General features: G+C 42.7%; 1 protein-coding gene across 1 annotated transcript in view; it reads right to left on the reverse strand.

The window, feature by feature from the left end:
- USP13 (ubiquitin specific peptidase 13) overlaps positions 1 to 22,249 on the reverse strand; it is a 136,855-nt gene that overhangs the window by 36,556 nt on the left and 78,050 nt on the right. The window contains 5 exon segments of the mRNA XM_023184813.2: positions 6,509 to 6,683; positions 9,630 to 9,783; positions 11,469 to 11,594; positions 21,706 to 21,799; positions 22,166 to 22,237. Of these exon segments, the coding sequence (XP_023040581.1) occupies positions 6,509 to 6,683; positions 9,630 to 9,783; positions 11,469 to 11,594; positions 21,706 to 21,799; positions 22,166 to 22,237 (621 nt within the window).

Consider the following 22,249-nt stretch of genomic DNA (forward strand, 5'->3'; position numbering starts at 1 on the left):
AAACCTTGCTAGAATTTAGTAGACATATTTTTGATTGTTTATAGCATGCATGCATGATGTATATGTATGTGGGGTTTGAAAAGGCTCCCCAGATGATCCTGAAACACCCCCACCTCCATTTCCACTTCCACACAGAGTCACTGTCTTATAGCACAGAGTTGGGAGACGAAGGGCTTACTGAAACTTTGGTTGAGGTGGACTATTGGAAATGCCAGGGCCTCATTAAAATACTGTGGTACCTAATCCATGGCCACATGGATCCTAGCGGTAGACATATTATGGGATAAGTATCCAAAACATCTGAATCTGGGCCTTGAAGTTTAAAATTAATACACATTACCAGTATCTTGAATCCTCTTCAAACTTTCAGAAAGGCTCAATTTCCTGGGCATGGATTTGGCAATTTTATACACAGACTGTTCAACCTGTACACCAAATTCATACCCTAGTTCAAGCTCATTCACTCCACATTTATTATCTTGTTTTTAACAACCATTTTTGTTTGTAGTCAATGTAGGTGTGGTAGGTATATGTAAAAAAGAAAATAAGCTGTTGATAGGTATCACAGATACCTTTTAAAATAAAAAATTCTAGAATATCCTCCCCATTCCACTTTTCAAATCTATGTCATTGCCTTCTACTTGTAATGCATCTTCCCAGAATTTAGAAAACTAATGCAAATGTATTGCTGCCCCCTAGTGTCAGAGAAAAGGCACAGCACAGGGACAGAACACGGGACAAAAAAACAGTCAAACGACGTGGATGTGGGTCTTGAAAATGCCACTTCATTCACTCCAAATCTGGGCAAACCACTGACCCTCCCTGATCCATCTACAACATGGACTTACTAATCATGTCTACCTGCCAGGCCATGCAATGTTCATGAAATGATGTGAAATCGCTTGGCACGCTAGAAAGTATTGTATATACCTAAGGAATTAGCATGATTATTTTGTCATGAAAGAGCTAGAAGCTACAAAGCCTAGGATGCTGAATCGAACTGTCACTTATCTGTATTTTACCCCCAGGCAAGTTACTTAAATTTCCTGTATCTCAAATTCTCCATTACAAAGTTGGTAGAAGAATAAAGGCAGTAATATAAAGACGCTCAGAAAATAGGAGCTTTATCATCCCAAGCAACTGATCTACTATTAGCCAGGCTCACTCTCCAGAAATTATATATTATCTCTAATTAGGTTTTTCTATCTTCTGAGAAGCAGTAATAAACATTATTCTTATTTAAATGTCACCAAGTCCTCAACTGCACCAAAAAACAACTTCCATCTTGTATTTTATATATATAATTATATTATTTAATTTTATCATATAATTTTATATATATATATAATTTTTTTTTTTGAGACAGAGTTTTGCTCTTGTTGCCCAGGCTGGAGCGCAATGGCATGATCTTGGCTCACTGCAACCTCTGTGCCTCCTGGATTCAAGCGATTCTCCTGCCTCAGCCTCCTGAGTAGCTGGGATTACAGGCACCTGAAACCATGTCCAGCTAATTTTTGTATTTTTAGTAGAGATGGGTTTCACCATGTTGGCCAGGCTAGTTTTGAACCCCTAATCTCAGGTGATCCACCCACCTCAGCCTCCCAGAGTGCCGGGATTACAGATGTGAGCCACCACACCTGGCCATGATATTTTAATGTAAAAATGTTCTTTTTCTCATCTCCTCTTCCTACCACATTAGCTTAAAATCTGGAAAATACATAACAGTGAAATCAACCAAAAGACATCGGTCAACCAATAATTTCCAAAATATGACTCAGGATCCCTGAGACTCTTGAAGCTGCTCTGTGGTCAGTATCTAGGTGGGGTATCAGCTGTAATACCATAGTAAGGGTAGGGAAATAACTCAAGTTTGGGGCAGGGACAATTTAACACATCACTGTGTTATGGGTAGCTGCCAACCTAAAAGTACCAGAAAGTAGATTTAGATGGTGTTCACATAATATTTGCCCTATTGGGAAAAACATTCTTTATTCATCTTTGTAACCTCTATAGGGTCTCAAGTTGAATCGCTCACATGTAGTAACTGTTCAGTATGTATCTGTTCAAATCAATCTCAAAAGCTATGCTTTGCATTCATTTATTGCAGTTTGGGGACATCAAGTTAGTTAAATCTAGCAAAGTTATAAATTATGTTCAGCTTATTCTTTTATTCCTAACATTAATTCCTGGAATTAAAATATTTCTTAGAAAGCGATATGTTTTTAATAAAGATCATTAGAATGTAAGTCATTCTAATGATCTAGATAGACAGCAAATTTACTTCAAAGAGCTGTTATGGGAATTAAATGATTTAAGACATATAAAGTGCTTAGAGTAGGTCCCAACAACAACCTGTTAACATTATTTAAAATATATTGATTGTTCGCTAAATCACAATTAAGGCAAAAATACGATAAAGATTGTATTGAGAAAGAAATATAAAGTGTACCTCTTCCTGACATTAAGACATTAAGATGTCTACAGTATTGAAAACCTAACAACTAAAAAAATCCATAATCTTACTCTACTTGTTGAAAATATAATCATCAATCCACTACACTCAAATTACATCATCAACGACAAAAAAAGGAAGATAAAGATAACAGAAAAAACAATTCCATCCCATATTTGCTCTGTGTGAAGCACTTTACATGACTTATCTCACTTAATCCTTACCCCAACCCTGTAAAGAAAGTACCATTATTATCCCCAGTTTACAGATAGGGAAGCCGGAGCTTATGGCAGTGAGGTCACTTGGCCAAGGTCGCATACCAATAAGTTCTAGCCTGGGCATTCAAACACTGGGCATCTACCCAGAGTCTGTGCTCGGCAACACCACACTATGCTTTTCTCTTTAGAAATGATCATGGGTAAGTAAAATTCTCTCCCTCTCAACTCTTCATCTGTGAGCTATCTGAGGGCAGGAGTTAGGTCTTGTTCAACCCATTGCCTAGAATATGCTAAGTGAGTGATAATATTTGCTGGATGAATAAACTTTCCAAGCACTAACATTCTTCCCAGACACAGTCTGTTCATGATCATTTAAGAGAAGGGTCTTTATGTCTGGCCCATACTGATGCAAGATCCGCCAAGATCTTTAGGACATTTTTTTGCCTCTTCCTGGTCTTCAGGCTCTGGGTGTAACAAAAGAAAAACTGAAGGCCCAAATTAATAAAATGTAGACTGAATCACAGCCTATACTGCAGGAAATAAAAATAACATCTCTTAGAAATCTACTGAACTGGTTTTCTCAAAACTAATATTTGAAACATGGTAAAGCATAATAAAGAAAAACAAGACTCTACAAAAATGTAAGGATAAGCAAGCATGACAAGGAATATAGGGGTGCTCGATAACAAGCGTTGAGAGTTTGAACTCAATCAGACTGGAATGAATCCCATGCCTGCCACTTACTGGCCAATTACGTCTTTTATTTCTTCCTTCATAAAATGAGAAAATAATGGTACCTACCTCAGACTACTAAGAGAATGAAATATGATAATTGATGGGAAGTGCTTAACACATGACCTGGCAATAACAAATGTGCAATAAATGACAGTTGCTTTATTACCTTTAACATTGTCTTTTTCTTTCCCACAGGGACTAGTTTTCAATTAATAACAACTGGATATGCCCAGTACTAATTCTTCTCATGTATATAAAAGGCACATGCAAGAGCATGTGTGTATGCAGACAAAAAAGAAAAGGTAAAAGGTCCTTGTAAGAACTATAGGAAGCAGAAACCCCCCTCGAGGATTCTAGATAGATAGGCTAGCACTGCCTACAACTGAATATTTTGTAGCATCTGAGGAGAAATTCAGGACAGCATCATTTCTCCATTACAGATGGAATCACTGGGCGGTGACTTTGCCCCAAGACAGAAGCTAAGGTGGGAGGTGGACACAGGAGAAGAATCCAGGTCTCCTGACCACTAGCTCTGGGCTCAGGGAATCTGCCTGTCTGTGGAAAGCCAATACCTCTCAGTCCACATTTTAAGGATGGGCCATTTCCAGGTGTTGTAAAGGCTGCTTCCTGGTAAGACACTTATAGAGAGAGGCAGGCACAGAGAGTGTGTCACACCCTGCACTTCTAAGACACCAGGCACTTTTCTGAAGAGCAGAAAGGCGTGGCCAGGGGCCAGGCAAGTGAACAATATCCCACTCTGCAGCTCACACCTGATGCTGGGGCTTTCGAAGCTTCCAGGCCCCATGATCACCTTCCAACTCCAAAATGGAATCAGAACAAAAGCACAAAGAGAAAAGGATAAATGTTTGAGGAATCAGTCTTAAACCTACTGTCAATGATTTTTAAAAATTGCTTCCATCACTAATAGAGGGTGTAGAGGTCTAACTGCCCAAAGATATCTCTGAGTTGTAATAAAGTATCTCTCACACTGAACTTGAGAACTCAACAACTGTTATCTGCAAGGACACAAACAGGCACATGCACATGTGCACACATACACAACATGCACAGACACAACCACCCACGTCTACAACTGAGCAGTCCTAGGATGAACACTCACCTAGTGATGGGCAACTGATACCCACATGAACTACTATTAATCTCCCTTGGATAGGGAGCTTTTTAAAAATAATTTTAACAAATATGGCTTGTTTTTCCTTTCTGAAATAAATTGTTTTTGCTTTCCTGTTTTTAACATATGAAGTCTATAATCTGAAACATAGCAGAAACCTGAGGGAGGGGTTTCACAGAGAACAAATAATATAGGCTGAGGCCGGACATGGTGGCTCATGCCTGTAATCCCAGCACTTTGGGGAGGCTGAGGAGGACAGATCACCTGAGGTCAGGAGTTCGAGACCAGCCTGGCCAAATAGTAAAACTCTGTATCCACTAAAAAAAAAAAAAAAAAAATTGGCCGGGCGCAGTGGCTCACGTCTGTAATCCCAGCACTCTGGGAGACCAAGGCAGGAGGATCACCTGAGGTTGAGAGTTCGAAACCAGCCTGACCAACATGGAGAAATACCATCGCTACTAAATACAAAATTAGCCAGGCATGGTGGCACAGGCCTGTAATCCTAGCTACCTGAGAAGCTGAGGCAGGAGAATCACTTGAACCCGGGAGGCAGAGGTTGCGGTGAGCCAAGATCGCGCCACTGCACTCCAGCCTGGGCAACAAGAGCAAAACTCCATCTCAAAAAAAAAAAAAAATACAAAAATTAGCCAGGCTTGGTGGCACATGCCTGCATTCCCAGCTACTCGGGAGGCTGAGGCAGAAGAATTGCTTGAACTCAGGAGGCGGAGGTTGCAGTGAGCTGAGATCATGCCACTGCACTCCAGCCTAGGCGACAGAGCAAAACTCCATCTAAAATATATAATATATTATAGTATATATAATATATAATATATATACTATATAATATATTTATTATGTATTATACATTATGTGTTATATTATATAATATAATATTTATTATAATATATTGTATATTATATATTTATTATATATTATGTTATATATTATATATATATACAGGTTGAACTGCTATTGAGGCCATAGTAAAAACAGCCCACACCAGCTGTTCCATCCTTTAATCCTCTTTATGTTAGCCAAAATCTCAATCTTAGCCTCAAAGAAAAATGGCCAAAGAATATCTGAATGTAGCAAAACTCCTGGAGCCAAACTTTCAGACCTCCCTTTGTTTTATGCCACTGTAAGCACTGTTTTTCCAATAAGTGCAGTGATATGAAGTATGTTGGCAAGGATTCGACTGTATCAAATCAACTAGGGTGGCAGATGGGGAAAAAAAACATGTGTGTGTCTGACAACCAGCCTCACAATGTGAAAACAGGACATCTGACTAAACCCTGAGTGGCTCATTTCAACAATGCTCAGGAGACTTCCTGTCCACTTTGAGATGTCCTGAGACTCCTAGTCTCCAAGGAGAAACATAGTCAACTAAGTTCTAGACCAAGTCTTTAATTATGGAGTTAAAATATAGCACAATGGAGTTTAAATATGGAGGCCTGTCTTAAGTATTTTTATAATGTCTTCATTAATAATGTCATTCTTGCCATTTGGGAGTATGGGATTGTTTCTTTGCTGTACCCTCTTGGTGAGAGAGGGGCTGGGGGTGTGGGCAAGGTTGGGAGGCAGGGAAAGAGGAAGGAAGGAAGGATGGATGGAAGAAAGGAAAGAAGGAAGGAAGGAAGGAAGGAAGGAAGGAAGGAAGGAAGGAAGGAAGGAAGGAAGGAAGGAAGGAAGGGGCAGGCTCCTAATAGAGAAAAAATCACAACCTTACATTTAAAAAAAGAAAAAAGAAAACCCCTCCTTAGCATATAATATAAATCACAGGCCTGTTTTATTGGACACATCTCACACAAGTGAAGTATGATGACAATTAGGGTGTGTGAACCATAATCCCATCCATCACACATGAATAAACACACACAGACACAAATAACACCCACTTCCTCTCCCCTATCCCTGTCCCCACTTCTAAAGGCCCCTCCTCACCCCACTGCCACCACACATACACACACTTACTTCACACCCGCAGACTTTGCTTGTAGGGCACTGCTCCAGAAATCGTCAACGTTTTCTGGTTCAGAGAAGGCCTGAAGGCAGGCACTAAATGGTATCTTGGCACGCACCAACTCAGGAAGGGGTCTTCTGTTTGCTTCTGCTTCCCTTCTCGTTAGTTCATAAGCGATCAGTTCATCTGAGGGAAAGAGCAAATGAATGACCTTGCAATCGCTCTTACCCTACGGAAATGAAAAGCACCCTCTTTGAACAGTCTTCCCTGAAGGCTTCTGGGCTGGGCCAGGGTTGCTTATTTGTTGTCCTTTACAGAGCCAGATGCGCCTGCTGAAAGGCTGTTCTGGGGCTGTCTTTAGAGTTGCACCGACAGGTGGCATTGAGCCATTCACATCTTTTTGCGTGCTCCCCTTTGAGACTGACAGGAGCGAAGTGTGAGCTTGGCCTGGCCTGGGTGGGTGAGAGGGTCAGACCATGTGTGTAATATAAATGCCCATGAACCTGGTTTGTCCAAAGGCCAATCCTGGGTTTATTCAAATGCCATCCTCCCAAAACAAGGCCTTCACATCAGAGTATTTTATAGCCAGAAAAGGTCCAAGGGCTAACCTCTTCCCAGTCCTTCACTGCCTTGCTGAAGAACTGAGGCCCAAAGTCAAAACCAGCCAATTACTGACAAAGCTGGACTTCAAACCCTGATCAGCACTCCCTGCACAACCCAAGAGATGAGGCCAGAAAGAGATGTTATACTGTGTAAGGGGATCCATTTTTGCCAATGGTCACACACATAGACAAAAGTAACAAAAACATTCCTGTTAACTCCAAGCTGTTTTAAAATAAAATAACCAAAGGCAGAAAAAAAAAAAAAAAAAGAACCACTGCTAAGCGCCTGACAAGAACCAAGAACCAGATCCGGTGTTATACATTTTCTGATTTGGTTCCACCAGCAGCTATGATTAGAGGTCATGGGTCCCACAGAGGTGTGAGGCCAAGGAGGAGGATAACTACAGGACTGCAGTTAGCCACCATCACACACCCATGACAGTAACCAACACTGCCAAGACAACTTCCTGTGGAAGTTACCCAACACCTCAGACATAGGGCTACCAACCTCGAAGGCCTCTGTGCTATTCCTACGCAAATGGTTAAATACAAAGGGAAAAAGAGGAAGCTCCCAAGCACCAGCAGATCTGGTCCTGGAAACTAGCCTGTAGTCAAAATTTTATATAGATTTGAATGGCCTTTCTGGTCATTTCTTTTGTATTACCCAAAAAAGAAAAAAAAAAAAAAAAAAAACTCCTGATTTATCAGTTTGTAAGTACACTTACGCACATATCTGTTTTCCTAAACACATCTTAGATGCTTTTAAAATTCATTCCCCTGTCCCCAGTCAGTTTATGATGTACTTATATCTAGGTTGCTAACATTAGATATTCCCAGCAGTCAAATTCCAGAGACTAAATTATAAATCTCCTTTCTGGAAAAAAAAAAATAGTTATCACTAATAAATAATAAACAGAATTAGAAAAGATCATGGACCTGAGCAGACATGTGAGTCAGTAACCCTGAGGTAGACAAGAGAAACCACTGAAGCCTAGTTCTAACAAGGAAACAAACAACAGACTCCCATTCCCTTGTTTCTACACTGGAAAGATTTTGAAACTGATCAAAAACTGCATGAGCATATAGAAAATGAAAATCATTTCATCTCAAATCATCATAATCATCACTTTCCAGTTAACATCATAAACTGACCCATGACTCCCCATACACAAGAAAGAGGAAAATGGGCCATCCAGGGATTTGCTGAACGTTTTTTTTTATTCTAAAAGAAAAAAAACCAGGATACATGTACAGAACGTGCAGGTCTGTTACACAGGTATACATGTGCCATGGTGGTTTGCTGCACCTATTGTCTTGTCCTCTAAGTTCCCTCCCCTTTCCCTCCACCCCCCAAGAGACCCCAGTGTGTGATGTTCCCCTCCCTTTGTCCATGTGTTCTCAATGTTCAGCTCCCACTTATGAATGCGAACATGCGGTGTTTGGTTTTCTGTTCCTGTGTTAGTTTGCTGAGGATGATGGCTTCCAGCTTCATCCATGTGCAAAGGACATGATCTCATTCCTTTTTATGGCTGCAGAGTGAAAATGCTGAACTTTACAAAAATGACAGGTTCACAGGAGATGAGCAATCCAGCAGCTATTTTGTCTATTTTGCTTATACGATGTTAATTCAAAGAAATGCCATTTGTCTATTCTGCCTAGGAAGAACCAGATTAGACTGATGGAAGGAGAAGGCACCAAACATGAATGCCACATCTCTGCCTCCTTCTCTCTTCCAAAGTCCAGAGACCCTTCTAATGGGCTTTGCCTTTACAAAGAACCCTGACACAATTTATCTCCCAGAAGAGGTGGCTGAAATACTCATGTGCCACAGCCGGATTATTTCAAGAGACCTCTGCTCGAATGTCTAACCGGGCGCGGTGGCTCAAGCCTGTAATCCCAGCACTTTGGGAGGCCGAGACGGGCGGATCACGAGGTCAGGAGATCGAGACCATCCTGGCTAACATGGTGAAACCCCGTCTCTACTAAAAAAATACAAAAAACTAGCCAGGCGCAGTAGCGGGCGCCTGTAGTCCCAGCTCCTCGGGAGGCTGAGGCAGGTGAATGGCCTAAACCCGGGAGGCGGAGCTTGCAGTGAGCTGAGATCCGACCACTGCACTCCAGCCTGGGCCACAGAGCGAGACTCCGCCTCAAAAAAAAAAAAAAAAAAAAATACAGTCCTGATCATTTCCGTCAGACTTTATAGCACAACTTATAAATGACAGTGTTAAAGAATTTTCTACATATATCATTACCAATAACTTTCCCCAAAATTATGCTGACTCCATACTCAGTAGTTAGCCAAATTTATAGGCAGTGAAGTAGCCTCCATAAAACCTGTGATGCATTTGATTCTTCTCAAAGGAAAAGTCACAAGGGAACTAACAAAGAGATGAAAAGAGATGAGCAAAACAGACATCATCTGGGCTGGGTCTACTCCTGACACACTTCAGTGACTAAACCATTCTCTCTGATTCGAGGGTTTTCCCATATGAAGACACCCAGTACTAACTTCCCGCTTTGGAATTGTTACCCTTGTTGGTTGCCGCCTCCATGGCCACAGGTAACTGCATCAGGTAATCCACCCTCTCCGTGTAGCGGACTTTCCGGGTCTGACAGCACTGAATGCGTTCTTCCACCAAAAAACGAAAAACATCGCTTGGGTTTTCTGAGCCGATGCGGTTCCTCTGAAGGATGGATTGTATCAGGTTAGTAAATGTTTGAATATTGAGCCACTAAGACTTACTAGAAAATGAACTCTAAACCTGGTGTAAACACTTGGCTTTATTAAACATTTCCTTTGGGCGTGCCCATTCACCAATGCACTTTAATAGCAAAACACGGGAATTTATCCAAAGTCCAAAAATGGGGATTGGTAAAATGAAATACAGTTCATCATGGATTGCTATTTCAATATTATTAAATTAAAAACCATGGGAGAGAAATTCATAGAATGAAAAGAAAGGAGGAGGAGAAGCCAATCAAAAGAGAAAGGGAAAAAAATAAAGGGCTGCCCCGGAAAAATGAAAACATGTACAATATAATTATATAAATACACTCATATGAATTAGGTACAAATAAAACAGAAATCATGCTCTGTTAACAGATGTAACGATGTGGCAAAACATTTAAGTGAAAACACTGCTTACAGAAGGGCATGTAGAGAATTAACATAAGACCTGGAAAGCGACGGGAGGGGCAGACGCCAAACTGTGAACGCTGGCTGTTGGCCGGGTACGGTGGTTCACGCCTGCAATCCTAGCACTTTGGGAGGCAGAGGTGGGCGGATCATTTGAGGTCAGGAGTACGAGACCAGCCTGGCCAACATGGTGAAACCCCATTTCTACTAAAAATACAAAAAATTAGCTAGGCGTGGTGGTGGGCGCCTGTAATCCCAGCTACTCAGGAGGCTGAGGCAGGAGAATCGCTTGAATCTGGAAGGCTGAGGTTGCAGTGCACCAAGATCATGCCACTGCACTCCAGCCTGGGCGACAAAAAAAACAAAACAAAACAAAACAAAAAACACTGGCTGTTTGCAGGGGGTGGCATTAAGGGGGATTTTGATGTTCTCCTTTGTGTTTTCTATATTTTCCACAAAGAACACTGTTGTAACCAGGAAGGCGAAAAAAAAAAAACAGTTGCTTTTTCAGGGGGAAAAAAAGCCTTTACTCAGGAATTCTCAGTGGCTTTCCGGCTCACACCTGTAATCCCAGCACCTTGGGAGGCCAAGGCAGGTGGATCACGAGGTCAGGAGTTCAAGACCAGCCTGACCAACATGTGAAACCCTATCTCTACTAAAAATACAAAAATTAGCCAGGCATGGTGGCAGATGCCTATAATCCCAGCTACTCAGGAGGCTGAGGCAGGAGAATCACTTGAACCTGGGAGGCGGAAGTTGCAGTGAGCCAAGATCGTACCACTGTACTCCAGCCTGGGCAACAGAGCTAGACTCTGTCTCAAAAAAAAAAAAAAAAAAGTTTTTCATAGCATTCATTTCTGATGTGAGCAGAGTCATCATCTTTGAGCAGTGGCAGGACACCAAATACCATGCGGGGCTCTTAAGGGACTTTGTCGCAAAGACCAGGAAAAATAGATTGTGAGTGGAATAACTGGCAGGCACTCCTATAACACATATAGGTTAAGAGGAGCACAGAGATCCACAAGTGTCTGGAAACTAGCATATGAAGAGCAGTCACATCAAGTGGGCTGAGCAGAGAGTTTCCAGGGAGCTGATTCTGAACCAGCTTCAACAGGAGAGACTGAAGCAAGAAGAGAATGGGGAGGCATTCTGATCAAGCCACAGCGGACTGCACTGAGTGGCTCGGCACCCTTCTTACAACCCCGCTGAGCATCGCAAAGACTGACTACTCACCTCTACTAGATTCACCAGGTGCAAGAAGAATTCCTGGGCATCTTGCTGTCTGTTAGAGGAGAATTCTGGGTGGCTCTTGCTTACAAAGGCCTTAAACATGCGCGGAGAGATCCCGTTCTGCTGTGGCTAAAGTATAAAAATGAAATGGACTTACAATACTTTCATGCACATTAACAGTCCTAAGAGGCAAGCAGAGCAGAACCCACCATAAACTCCACTTTCCAGATGAGAAAACTACAGCCCAAAGAAGGTAAATAATGATAATGCCCAATACTCGCTGGTGTTTACTGTGTGCCAGACCCTGTACTATGAAACTTATGAAGAACACAGAATGAGACTCTTCCTGTTTACTCAAAACTAGAGACAACAGGTGACACACACTTTAGAAAGTACTCACTTTCTAAAGACAGGCACTAGGCTCATTCTCACAGGACTTGCTACACAGTGACCAAATGTCACAGCCCATTTCAGAGCAGGCTAGAGATGACTTGGGAGGAAAGGTTTCCGATGGAAGTTAAAAAGAGAGGCCAGGTGCAGTGGCTCATGCCTGTATTCCTAGCATTTTGGGAGGCCGAGGCGGGCGGATCACCTGAAGTCAGGAGTTCAAGACCAGCCCAGTCAACATGGTGAAACCCCGTCTCTATTAAAAATACAAAAAATTAGCTGGGCATGGTGGCACGCATCTGTAATCCCAGTTACTCAGGAGAATAAGGCAGGAGAATCACTTGAACCCAGGAGGCGGAGGTTGCAGTGAGCCATGATCACACCATTGCACTCTGGCTTGGGCAACAAGAGCTAAACTCCATCTCAAAAAATAGATAAATAAATAATTAATTAATAAATAAATAAAAGAGAGGAGAGCTCTGCAGCATCTCCCCTTGCCTTCCATGAGGGTATTCGAGAGAATGCCTCCTGAAGAATGAAGACTTGCAAGAAAGAAAAATGGCATTGCACGGCCCATTAAAGCACTGCAGAGCTGCTCAAGCTCACGAGCCCACCCCATACTGTTTCTGGACCAGAGCACAGGGAGTTCCCAGGAGCTTGTAGAGGGCTTGCCCCTCACCTGGCTGCAGCTGCTAGGAAGGCTGCAGGGGAAGAGCAAGCAGCAGGGCAACTCTGTCAGGACAAGGATGTTGGATTTCCTGGGGGACAGCAGGACTGCTCAGAATCAGAAGACGGCCAGATGACCCATGCAGGACCCTGCAGAAGTGGGTGGGCTGTCTGCCAGTGGAGAAGGCTCAGGGCAGGTGGGGGTGAAGGCTGCAGAGGCCAGCTGGACAGAGCATCAGGGAAAGATCCTTGTAAGGTCCCTGAGGGTGGGATGACAGTTGTGGGGAGGCAGCTCTAAAAAACCAGTAATGTGCCCCTACAAAAGGCCAGCCATGACAGGAGACATGTGGCAGCCCAGAGGGAGCGCACCAGCACTTGGTAAGTGAAAAAACTCTGTCTACTTCTCTAATCTCCAATTCCCTTGACCCTTGACTATGGAGGGGCCAGCAGCGGGTGGAAAGAAGCAAAGAAGTGGAGCAAGGGCCCCCACATACACCAAAAAAAAAAAAAAAAAAAAAAATAGATGCCGACACTAATGCTTCAGCACTGCTGTTTTCTGAAACTCTTGAGTTTGGTAGAATGAAGAAGCCTAAAACTGGCTTTTTCATACGGTAACCTACAGAAAATCACTAGGAATCTAGGAGATCTGCCCAGGATGCTCTGAAGAGGCAGGTGGGAAAATTCCACATTGCCTTTTGTGATAGAAGTATGCACCTGATAAAGCTGTTTCCCAAATGTTTCCTCCAAGTTCAGCCCGTCTGCTAATGGTGATACCTACTGTCTCGTTAATACTCCTGGTAACCCTAGAAAGCGAGCACTAGTCTTATCTTCACTCGGGAAGCTGAGACTGGTAGAGAAGTGCCAGATAGGCCTTTCAGATAAAAGTGGTCTTAACACCCAACTGCCATGCAGCTAACAAAGCCTAACCGGAGTGGCTCTGACTCCAGTTCCAGGCTGTCTGTAGCAAAAACAAGTAAGTGGGTCCTGAAGCACACTTAGGTCTCAGTCATATAAACCTCACCTTGTCATTTGAGCCAAAGAAGTAATTTACGTCCTCTCTGCAAATGCTGAAGCTGCTACCCACCCACTTATCCATAAAACCTCCTTTTGCTTAGCTTGCAGACCATACTCCACTCCTCTGAGTCCAGAGCACAAACTGCCTTCTAACTTGTTTTTTTTTTTTTTTTTGAGACAAAGTCTCGCTCTGTCACCCAGGCTGGAGTGCAGTGGCGCAATCTCTGCTCACCGCAAGCTCTGCCTCCCAGATTCACGCCATTCTCCTGCCTCAGCCTCCTGAGTAGCAGGGACTACAGGTGCCCACCACCACACTTGGCTAATTTTTTGTATTTTTAGTAGAGATGGTGTTTCATCGTGTTCACCAGGATGGTCTCAATCTCCTGACCTCGTCATCCACCTGCCTCGGCCTCCCAAAGTGCTGGGATTATAGGCGTGAGCCACGGCGCCCAGCCTGGCTTCTACCTTCTTTAACTTTCAGCCTGCTTCTGGTCTGTCTCTGCAGCCTTTGCAGGTGGAGGCCATGTCTTAAACCTCCTTGAACTCTCATGGACATCCAGGTCCATGCCTATAGTCTGGGGACCATGACACGTTTGCAGAATCACAGTCATATGCAACAGGTGATGAGAAAACTCCTTTATCTATCTCTCTGCAACAAAGAGGCAGCTCCATATATAACATCCCTCCAACACACGTGTTCTATGCAGTGTTTTCTAATAAAAATCTGATGAATTTCCCTGTCTTGCTGAAAACATAATCTGGTCTGGGACTTAGTATTTAGTGACTGCCTGCTTCACGCAGAGCACTATTGGCGATTCTGTCTTCTAGGAGTTTACAGACAATAGAGGAGATGAGAGACATACACACACATCGATAACAAATGTTAGGGAACACCACAGAGGACCTGAAACATCACTGGTAGCTCTCAAAGAATTCCTCAAAGTGGCAGCATTTGGGCATCTAAGGACTGACAACCTGTATATAAATGACCAGCTTACACACATACACGGCTTCAGTTGTGCTTCCAGCGCTAGTCAAAGCACAATTAATTTTACTACCTGTATATACACCTCCTGAGACCTATGTAAAAGTTGTGACTTTCTTCATTCACAGTGCTGATATATATCACATAGTATCAGCTGACACAAGCATGCAGTAATAACATCTAGCTTCATATGATGGCTAACATTTATGCACTCATTAAGCAGACATTTACTGAGAGCTATAAAAACTCAGGTGCTTGGATGAACACCTACTATGTGCCAGGCACAGTTCTTAACACTGTACATATTTATTTTTCTTAACTCACCCAACCCCATGAGGTGGTGATGATGATGATTATCTCCACTTGAGAGATGGGAAAACTGAGGCACGGAGGTGTGAAGTCCAGTGTCACAAACCTAAAAAAGTCTCTCCACCCCCTCCCTCTAGTCTCCTTATGCTGTTTTTGGTATACATGTGCCAACATCTCATCTCTGAGGTCCCTGAGTCCATCCTACTGGCTGCTAAAGAGAAGACAATATATCAAGAGTCTGCATAATCCTTCTTCGAGCCCATACAACTCTAGGGCCAACATCACAAGCCACTCCAACAGTTATTTCTCCACTTTCGAGAGTAGGGAGGCACCACTTGGAATAAATCCCTCGGCATTTGTGCATTTCTCTTTAGGCATTCACGTCAGCATGCATTCACTGCCTGCTGCTGATAGTGTTATTTCTTATAATCTGTGATTCAAGTTTGGTGTGACTGCCAGTCCCCAACACAGACCATAGCAAGCAGCCACTCTGGAAAGTTTAACGAGCCAGTAAATTCTGAGGAGCTAGCTACAGCTCTGGGCCATCATGTGGCCATACAACCAGGAGGAGAAGTTTCAATACAGACCATGGTGGGAAACACTAGAAATTCAGTCCCATATCTGGACTGTGGCCCAGTCTCAGCCATTCCCCTCCCACACTTCGGTAACCATTTCATTTCTTCATTTTCCTCAGCCAACTTTTCTTAATCCTCTATTCAACAGTCAAGCTATTGCTTGAGAGTTGTCTATCATTTAGAAGTTATTCGAAAAAGTTTCCTAATCAGACAGATGCTACCTCCTCCTCTTCATATCATGCTACAGACCAGTGCCTGGGGTTCACAGCTGGGTTAGCTCAAACTCATCTACCCCAAGCTTAGTGCCTTGATCATCACCTGGCCCCATATGCTAACACCCATGCCCATGCCTACTCTCCACTTTCAGAGGGGATATCTTACTAATTCCCATGCTCAATTATTAATATGCTCACTTCACACCTAGTTATTAGAAAGTTAGGCCCTGAAAAAGTTGAGCCTGAATCTCATGAAGCCTCCAGATCTAGCGACCTTATACCAAACACAAGTCAAACAATACCTCAAGGAAGCAATCTTTAGAGCAAACTTAGAGCAAATGGTCCAGCTCCTTCAACAAATCAATAGTTTGCAAAAAGAAAGGGAGGGGGACTTTAGAAAGACATCTTGGATAATGCAGGGAAAAATCAGAAGATGGACTAAGTATTCATGATACTAAGGGATGGTTGTTAATTTTGCTGCTGTGCTTTTAACACTTTAAACAGCTTTTTATAAAGAGACGAAGCCTTGCTGTTGCCCAGGCTGGATGGCAATGGTGCAATCACAGCTCACTGCATCCTCAATCCCTTGGGCACAAGTGATCCTCCCACCTTGGCCTCCCAAGTATCTGGGATTACAGACACATGCCACTGTGCCTAGCTAATTCTTTTATTTTTTTTTTTTTTCAGAGACAGAGGTCTTACTGTGTGGCCCAGGTTTGTCTCAAAGTCCTGGTTTCAAGCAATCTTCCCATCTCAGCCTCTCAAAGTGCTGGGATTACAGGTGTGAGCCACCATACCTGGCTGAACACTTTAAACTGTTAATACAATACTTATGTTAAAAGAAGAAAGAAGGTATTATATTTACAGATGCAAATTTAAATAACTTTTCCTTTAAAAAAAAAAAAAAAAAGGTCAGGCTCTGGACAAGGCAGTTCCCTAAAAGAAACCAAAAATCCAAAATAAGAACCAAAGAATTAAATTAAAGAAAGCATGTTTCCCATTTAGCAATGAGCCAGTGATATCACCTGACTGTCCCCTATGGGCCCAACACCTCACAAGATGAGAGGCAGAGACCAAAACTGACCAAGAGTCAGCCCTGCCTTTATGGAACACACACTCTCACTTGAGAGCTGGCTCTCAGATACCTGAAGCAATGGCTAGTCCTGACCACTAACTTTATAACACAGAGACCCAGGAAGTCACCAAAATAGCACCCAACTAAGGAACCTGTCATATTAATAAGATACTGTATTTACTTTCTCCATCAGCAATTGCAAAACAGATCAGCTAAAATTAGAGGGAGGCCTTCACTGTTCAGAATCTCTCCCAAATGCTTACACAGGACTTTCTGTTTAACAGAGTGCACCACTCCGACAGCCAGACACAGTCCACTCATATTCCCCTGAGCCGAATGATTTAATTAATAAGCAAGCAGCAAGACTGAGACTTTTATCACATCAGAGCAATACCTGAATAGATACTTTTAAACCACAGGATAAAAGCAAGATAGACACATGTCTGCCTTTCCCTAAAACAAAGGTGTATGAAGTCTGTTGACTTAAATTTTTTTTGTGTGTCACTATTTATTTTATTTATTTATTTATTTTATTTTTATTTTATTTTATTTTTTATTATTATTATACTTTAAGTTCTAGGGTACACATGCATAATGTGCAGGTCTGTTACATATGTATACTTGTGCCATGTTGGTGTGCTGCACCCATCAACTCGTCAGCACCCATCAACTTGTCATTTACATCAGGTATAACTCCCAGTGCAATCCCCCCCCCCTCCCCCCTCCCCCCCCCCCTTCACAGGCCCGGTGTGTGATGTTCCCCTTCCTGAGTCCAAGTGATCTCTTTGTTCAGTTCCCACCTATGAGTGAGAACATGCGGTGTTTGGTTTTCTGTTCTTGTGATAGTTTGCTGAGAATGATGGTTTCCAGCTGCATTCATGTCCCTACAAAGGACCCAAACTCATCCTTTTTTATGGCTGCATAGTATTCCATGGTGTATATGTGCCACATTTTCTTAATCCAGTCTGTCACCTTAAACAATAAACCTTGGACCAGTAAGTGTTTAACCTAGGCCAAAACCCCAAATCTCCTAAGCTAGGAGAACAAGGGCATTCCCAAACTATTACTCACATTTCAAAGGTGAGTCTGAAAGGTTGCATGTGTCTAACCTAGGAAAATAGAGGTTAAGGGAAACGAAGCTCTTACATTCACAGCTAAAATTACATCACCTTGAAGCAGAACACTAGTTATCTCATGTTGATAAAAAGTTGAGACCAGCAATTATGTGTTGAGGATTATTTAGATGAAAAATCAAATGAATTGTCGCTTAAGAAATGCAGCTTGTACAGAATACAGAGTGATTTAAAATATGTTATCTTTGGAAGAAGAAATAAGGTAGAGTGTTCCGCTTTAAAACATTTGAAAGCACTGCTTTAGAATGTATAGAGAAAATATTTTTTGAAGAAAAAAATGCCCTTTTATAGTATTATCTGTTGTAAGCACAAGTTAATCTTAAAATTCAATTCAACATATTTAAGTAAAAATGGCGGTACCACAAATAAATATGGCCACTTCTTTATGCATGATAATGTTTACTAAACATGCATATATAAAAAGCTAGATTTAACCTTGGTTTATAGCAGATTAATTTAATACCGGGAAGTATATATTCTAGAAATGACCCAACTTGTAAGACACCAGTGAGAAACCCTCGTAACTGGGCTACCTGGTAATTCTGCAAACTTCAAATGCCCCATTTTGTCATCCACCTGCCACCATCCACACACTGAGGCACTGGGAGCCTGAAGTAAGTCTCGGAACAACTGTTAGGGAAGTAGGATAATGCAGTGATCAAAAACACAGACTCCAGAGCCAAACTGCCTGATAAAATTCCCAGCTCTGCCACTCACTGGCTTTGTAACTTTGGGCAAGGCTTCTGTACATCCGTTTCTGCATCAGTGAACATACAGGAAGAGCCTGGCCCTTTGCAAGCACTATGTGATGCTAGTTATTAAGATCATGAGTGGTGGTGGCCCTGGAAAAAGGCATTTCTGCCACATGGCTCTGACCCATCCTTCATGCTCTCTCCCCTCCACCACACATTCCTCTCATCATCTATCCCCTTTTCTGTTTCAGTGAATCTTCTTGCCCTATCTTGGGGCATTTCAGGCTCATCTATAAGTTACAAACACCAGCGGCCTAGGACAGGTCCATCCTTCCAAAGGGCTTCAGGTACCTGAGAAAAGGAAAGAGCCTCACAAATTGGTTCCTTTGAAACCAACCGCCAGTGAAAATCCTGATGCCTGAGAAACTAATTCTTTCCACTGTCAAGGAAAGTGGAGATTTTTGCTGTAAATTATTTGTCTATTTAAGGAATAGCTTGAAATGGACATCCCCAAGGCCACAAGGAAAATCACGGTCAGTGTGAGCTCTATTTGAGTGTTAAAGGAATATTACCAATGCTGGACCAAAGACCCACTTGTCTCACACCCAGCTGGACAGGCCTTCCCTGCCCCTGCCCAAATGCACACTATATACTTCTCACAATCAGGATTCTTTCTTTAAGACCACTAGATCATGGCACCTGAGGGCTGGAAAGGATTTCACATGTCATCTAGATCAAGGGTCACAAATCCAAATACCCAAAGTCCCAGTCAGGTCATGAGTCATAAAGGGACGGGAGCCAGATGGGGACTATGTGATGAAGGGAGGTCTGGCCCTTGGCTCCAGCTGTCATCGCAGGCCTGGGACTGTCAGACGTTCTGAGTGGTTAAGAGAAGATGAAAATTTAGATTTTATGTGTGGACCAAGCAAAACACATCCCAGAGATGGCCCAAGTGCTTTCAGATCACACACCTCGATCCAGACAGCAGTGCCTCCCACCTACAAGCCTCAGACCCTGGAGATGTAAAGAGCTACTACACTACAGCCACCGAATCCAACGCAGGAAGAGAGACAGGGGCTCCAAACAGATACTACTTGGAGACCGCATAGATAGTGTGCCTTGCTCATATAAGAACTACTTTTTTTTTAACATAAAAGGACACTGTAATATTAACAAAACCAAATTTTATTTCCAAACAGCACTAAATGGATGATTTTTCGTTTCACATTTTCTCAAATAAGGAGATCCCAAAAGCACAGAAACGGTCACGTTAGTCGCACAGATTTTATTTACACTAGAAAGGGGCCTCGTGGGCTTAAAACATTCACCACCACCACCTAGACCAATTCTACTACTTGAATGGTGAGATCGGAAGGTGGCATGGCTTGCCCATAATCACAAAGCTCCTTGCGGAACCAGGAGGGAAAGCCAGGGTCCTGAGTCCCACTCCCAGCTCCTTCACCTCCACCAGACAGCACGGACCCTGCCTCAGAAGAGCCATACAAGAAGTGACATCGCCTGCATGAGAACTCAGAACAAATACGATCATAACACAATTTTGGACTGAGGTTTATCCACAATCACCTCTTTAAAGTTTCACAGAAGCACAGAAGTAGAAGAAGTCTGGATAACCCCAAACTCCAGCCCTACCCTCAAGCCACCTCCTCAACTGTATCTCAGATGGGAGCCTTCCAGCCTCTGGTGGATAAGGACCTTGTTATCTTACAATGCTGGGTAACAATGCAACTTGAGAACTTCAATTCTTCCTATTCCGGTACCACTCTGGTCTCTTGGGCTTGCCATTCAGAATGTCTGTTTCCCTTTCCACCCTCTTCACAACTTAATTCTTTCTCCCCGCCCCCAAGGCTGCCTCTGTATGTTCTTTTCATAACCTCCCTTCCCTTGTTTGCTCCATTTCCACAACTAGCTGGCTTCCTTATGAACAAGAGGGTATTTATTCACTGTTGATTCTTGCTGTCAGTCTACAGGTATTAGCTAAGAAGGACTGGCTTAAGATAAACACTTGAGACGCAGAAATGAACAAGCCTGCCCAGTAAGTCAAGACAGGGTACTGGGAAGCCAGAGCAGGTGGTGGGGAAGTGGGGCATGAGTTCCACTCAGGGCATCTGTGGCAAAGGGAGAGAACGGTGCCAAACACAGATGTGTAAGCTGTGCACTGCACAACTGCAAGGGCACCACTCAAAAAGACCAAGTTATGAGTAGTACCCTCTGGAGTTGTACAACGAGCAGCATAAGGAGGGGCCAGTGGAAATGCAGGTCTGGTCATTAAAAGATCAAGCCCATATTTCAGTGCTTCTGTTAATTAATAATGACTGGCCCACAGAGTTTCCTCTACTTGAGTGTGCTTAAGAACCACCCGGCAGCTTACCATACCTGAGGAATGCCAAGCCCTCCCCTGAGATTCTGATTCCTCAGTCCTGCGGAGGGACTAAGGAATCTGTGTGTTATTCTTTGTTTGTTTGTTTGTTTGATATGGAGTCTCACTGTGTCGCCCAGGCTGGAGTGCAGTGGCACAATTTCGACTCATTGCAACCTCCTGGTTCAAGCAATTCTCTCACTTCAGCTTCCTGAGTAGCTGCGATTACAGGCATGCGCCACCACGCCCAACTAATTTTTGTACTTTCAGAAGAGACAGGGTTTCACCATGTTGGCCAGGCTGGTCTTGAACTCCCGACCTCAGGCGATCTGCCTGCCTCGGCCTCCCAAAGTGCTGGGATTACAGGCGTGAGCCACCACGCCTGACCCTGTGTGTTGTTTTTTTAACAACCAGACTCTTGAGAAACTCTAGCCAACAAAGTTGAGGCTTAGGAGAAGGAAGACACTATAAGTGCCAAGACTGTGGTACCAAGGGGAAAATGTTTATATTTTTATGAGATTTAGTCCCCCAATCTCAGCTCTATTTTATAAAGAATACTGTTTCTAAAGATGGTTAATGATGGCACACATGTATAATCCATGAAGCAACTGTCTCTATAAACCCAACCCTGGCTAGCTATTCCCTGTCACAATTTTTAAGAGCATACAGACAGGCACCCTAGACACTGAAATGACATTACTCTTCTGACAGCTTGCTAAATTTATGGCCACCATGTGCCAAATCAGAGGAAATCCACATTCTAAAGCTCCTCCCTACCTACATGTCAACATGGCAAACGCTCGGACGCTTACCTTGTGCTCCTCCTTCATCACCTGTTCAATGAGTTCAGATTTCACCGGAGGCTTTGAATACTGGCCTGAGAGAAGGCCATGTCCTAACTTAGTCCTGGCCAGGACAGAGAAACAAAAACAAAAAGGTCATTGTTGTTTTTCCATAGCAATATTACATTCATCTATGAATATCAATAAGTACAGCTGCTGTTAAGTGGAGCATTTGATGTGGATTACACACAAATAATTTATTTATTTGATTCTGCTTCATACTGATACCAGTTTCAAATTGTCTTCAGTATTTTGTAGATAACTTTATCTTCTTATAAAAGTAACACATTCTCATTTTGGAACACTTTAAAAAAAAAAAAACATAAAGCATTGCCTTAATTTTGCAACCCAGAGATAACCACCATGAACATTTTATTGGATGCTTTTCGTAAAAAAAAAAAAAAAAAAAAAAAAAAAATCTGCCACTTACATCTGTGTGTTGAAATCTTGTGTTGGATCTAAAGGCGAGTAGTCAAATATTCTGGGAAGGTTCCCTACATACCTAGAAAATGAG

Source organism: Piliocolobus tephrosceles, chromosome 2 (assembly GCF_002776525.5).
Source record: "Piliocolobus tephrosceles isolate RC106 chromosome 2, ASM277652v3, whole genome shotgun sequence".
NCBI classification, from domain to species: domain Eukaryota; kingdom Metazoa; phylum Chordata; class Mammalia; order Primates; family Cercopithecidae; genus Piliocolobus; species Piliocolobus tephrosceles.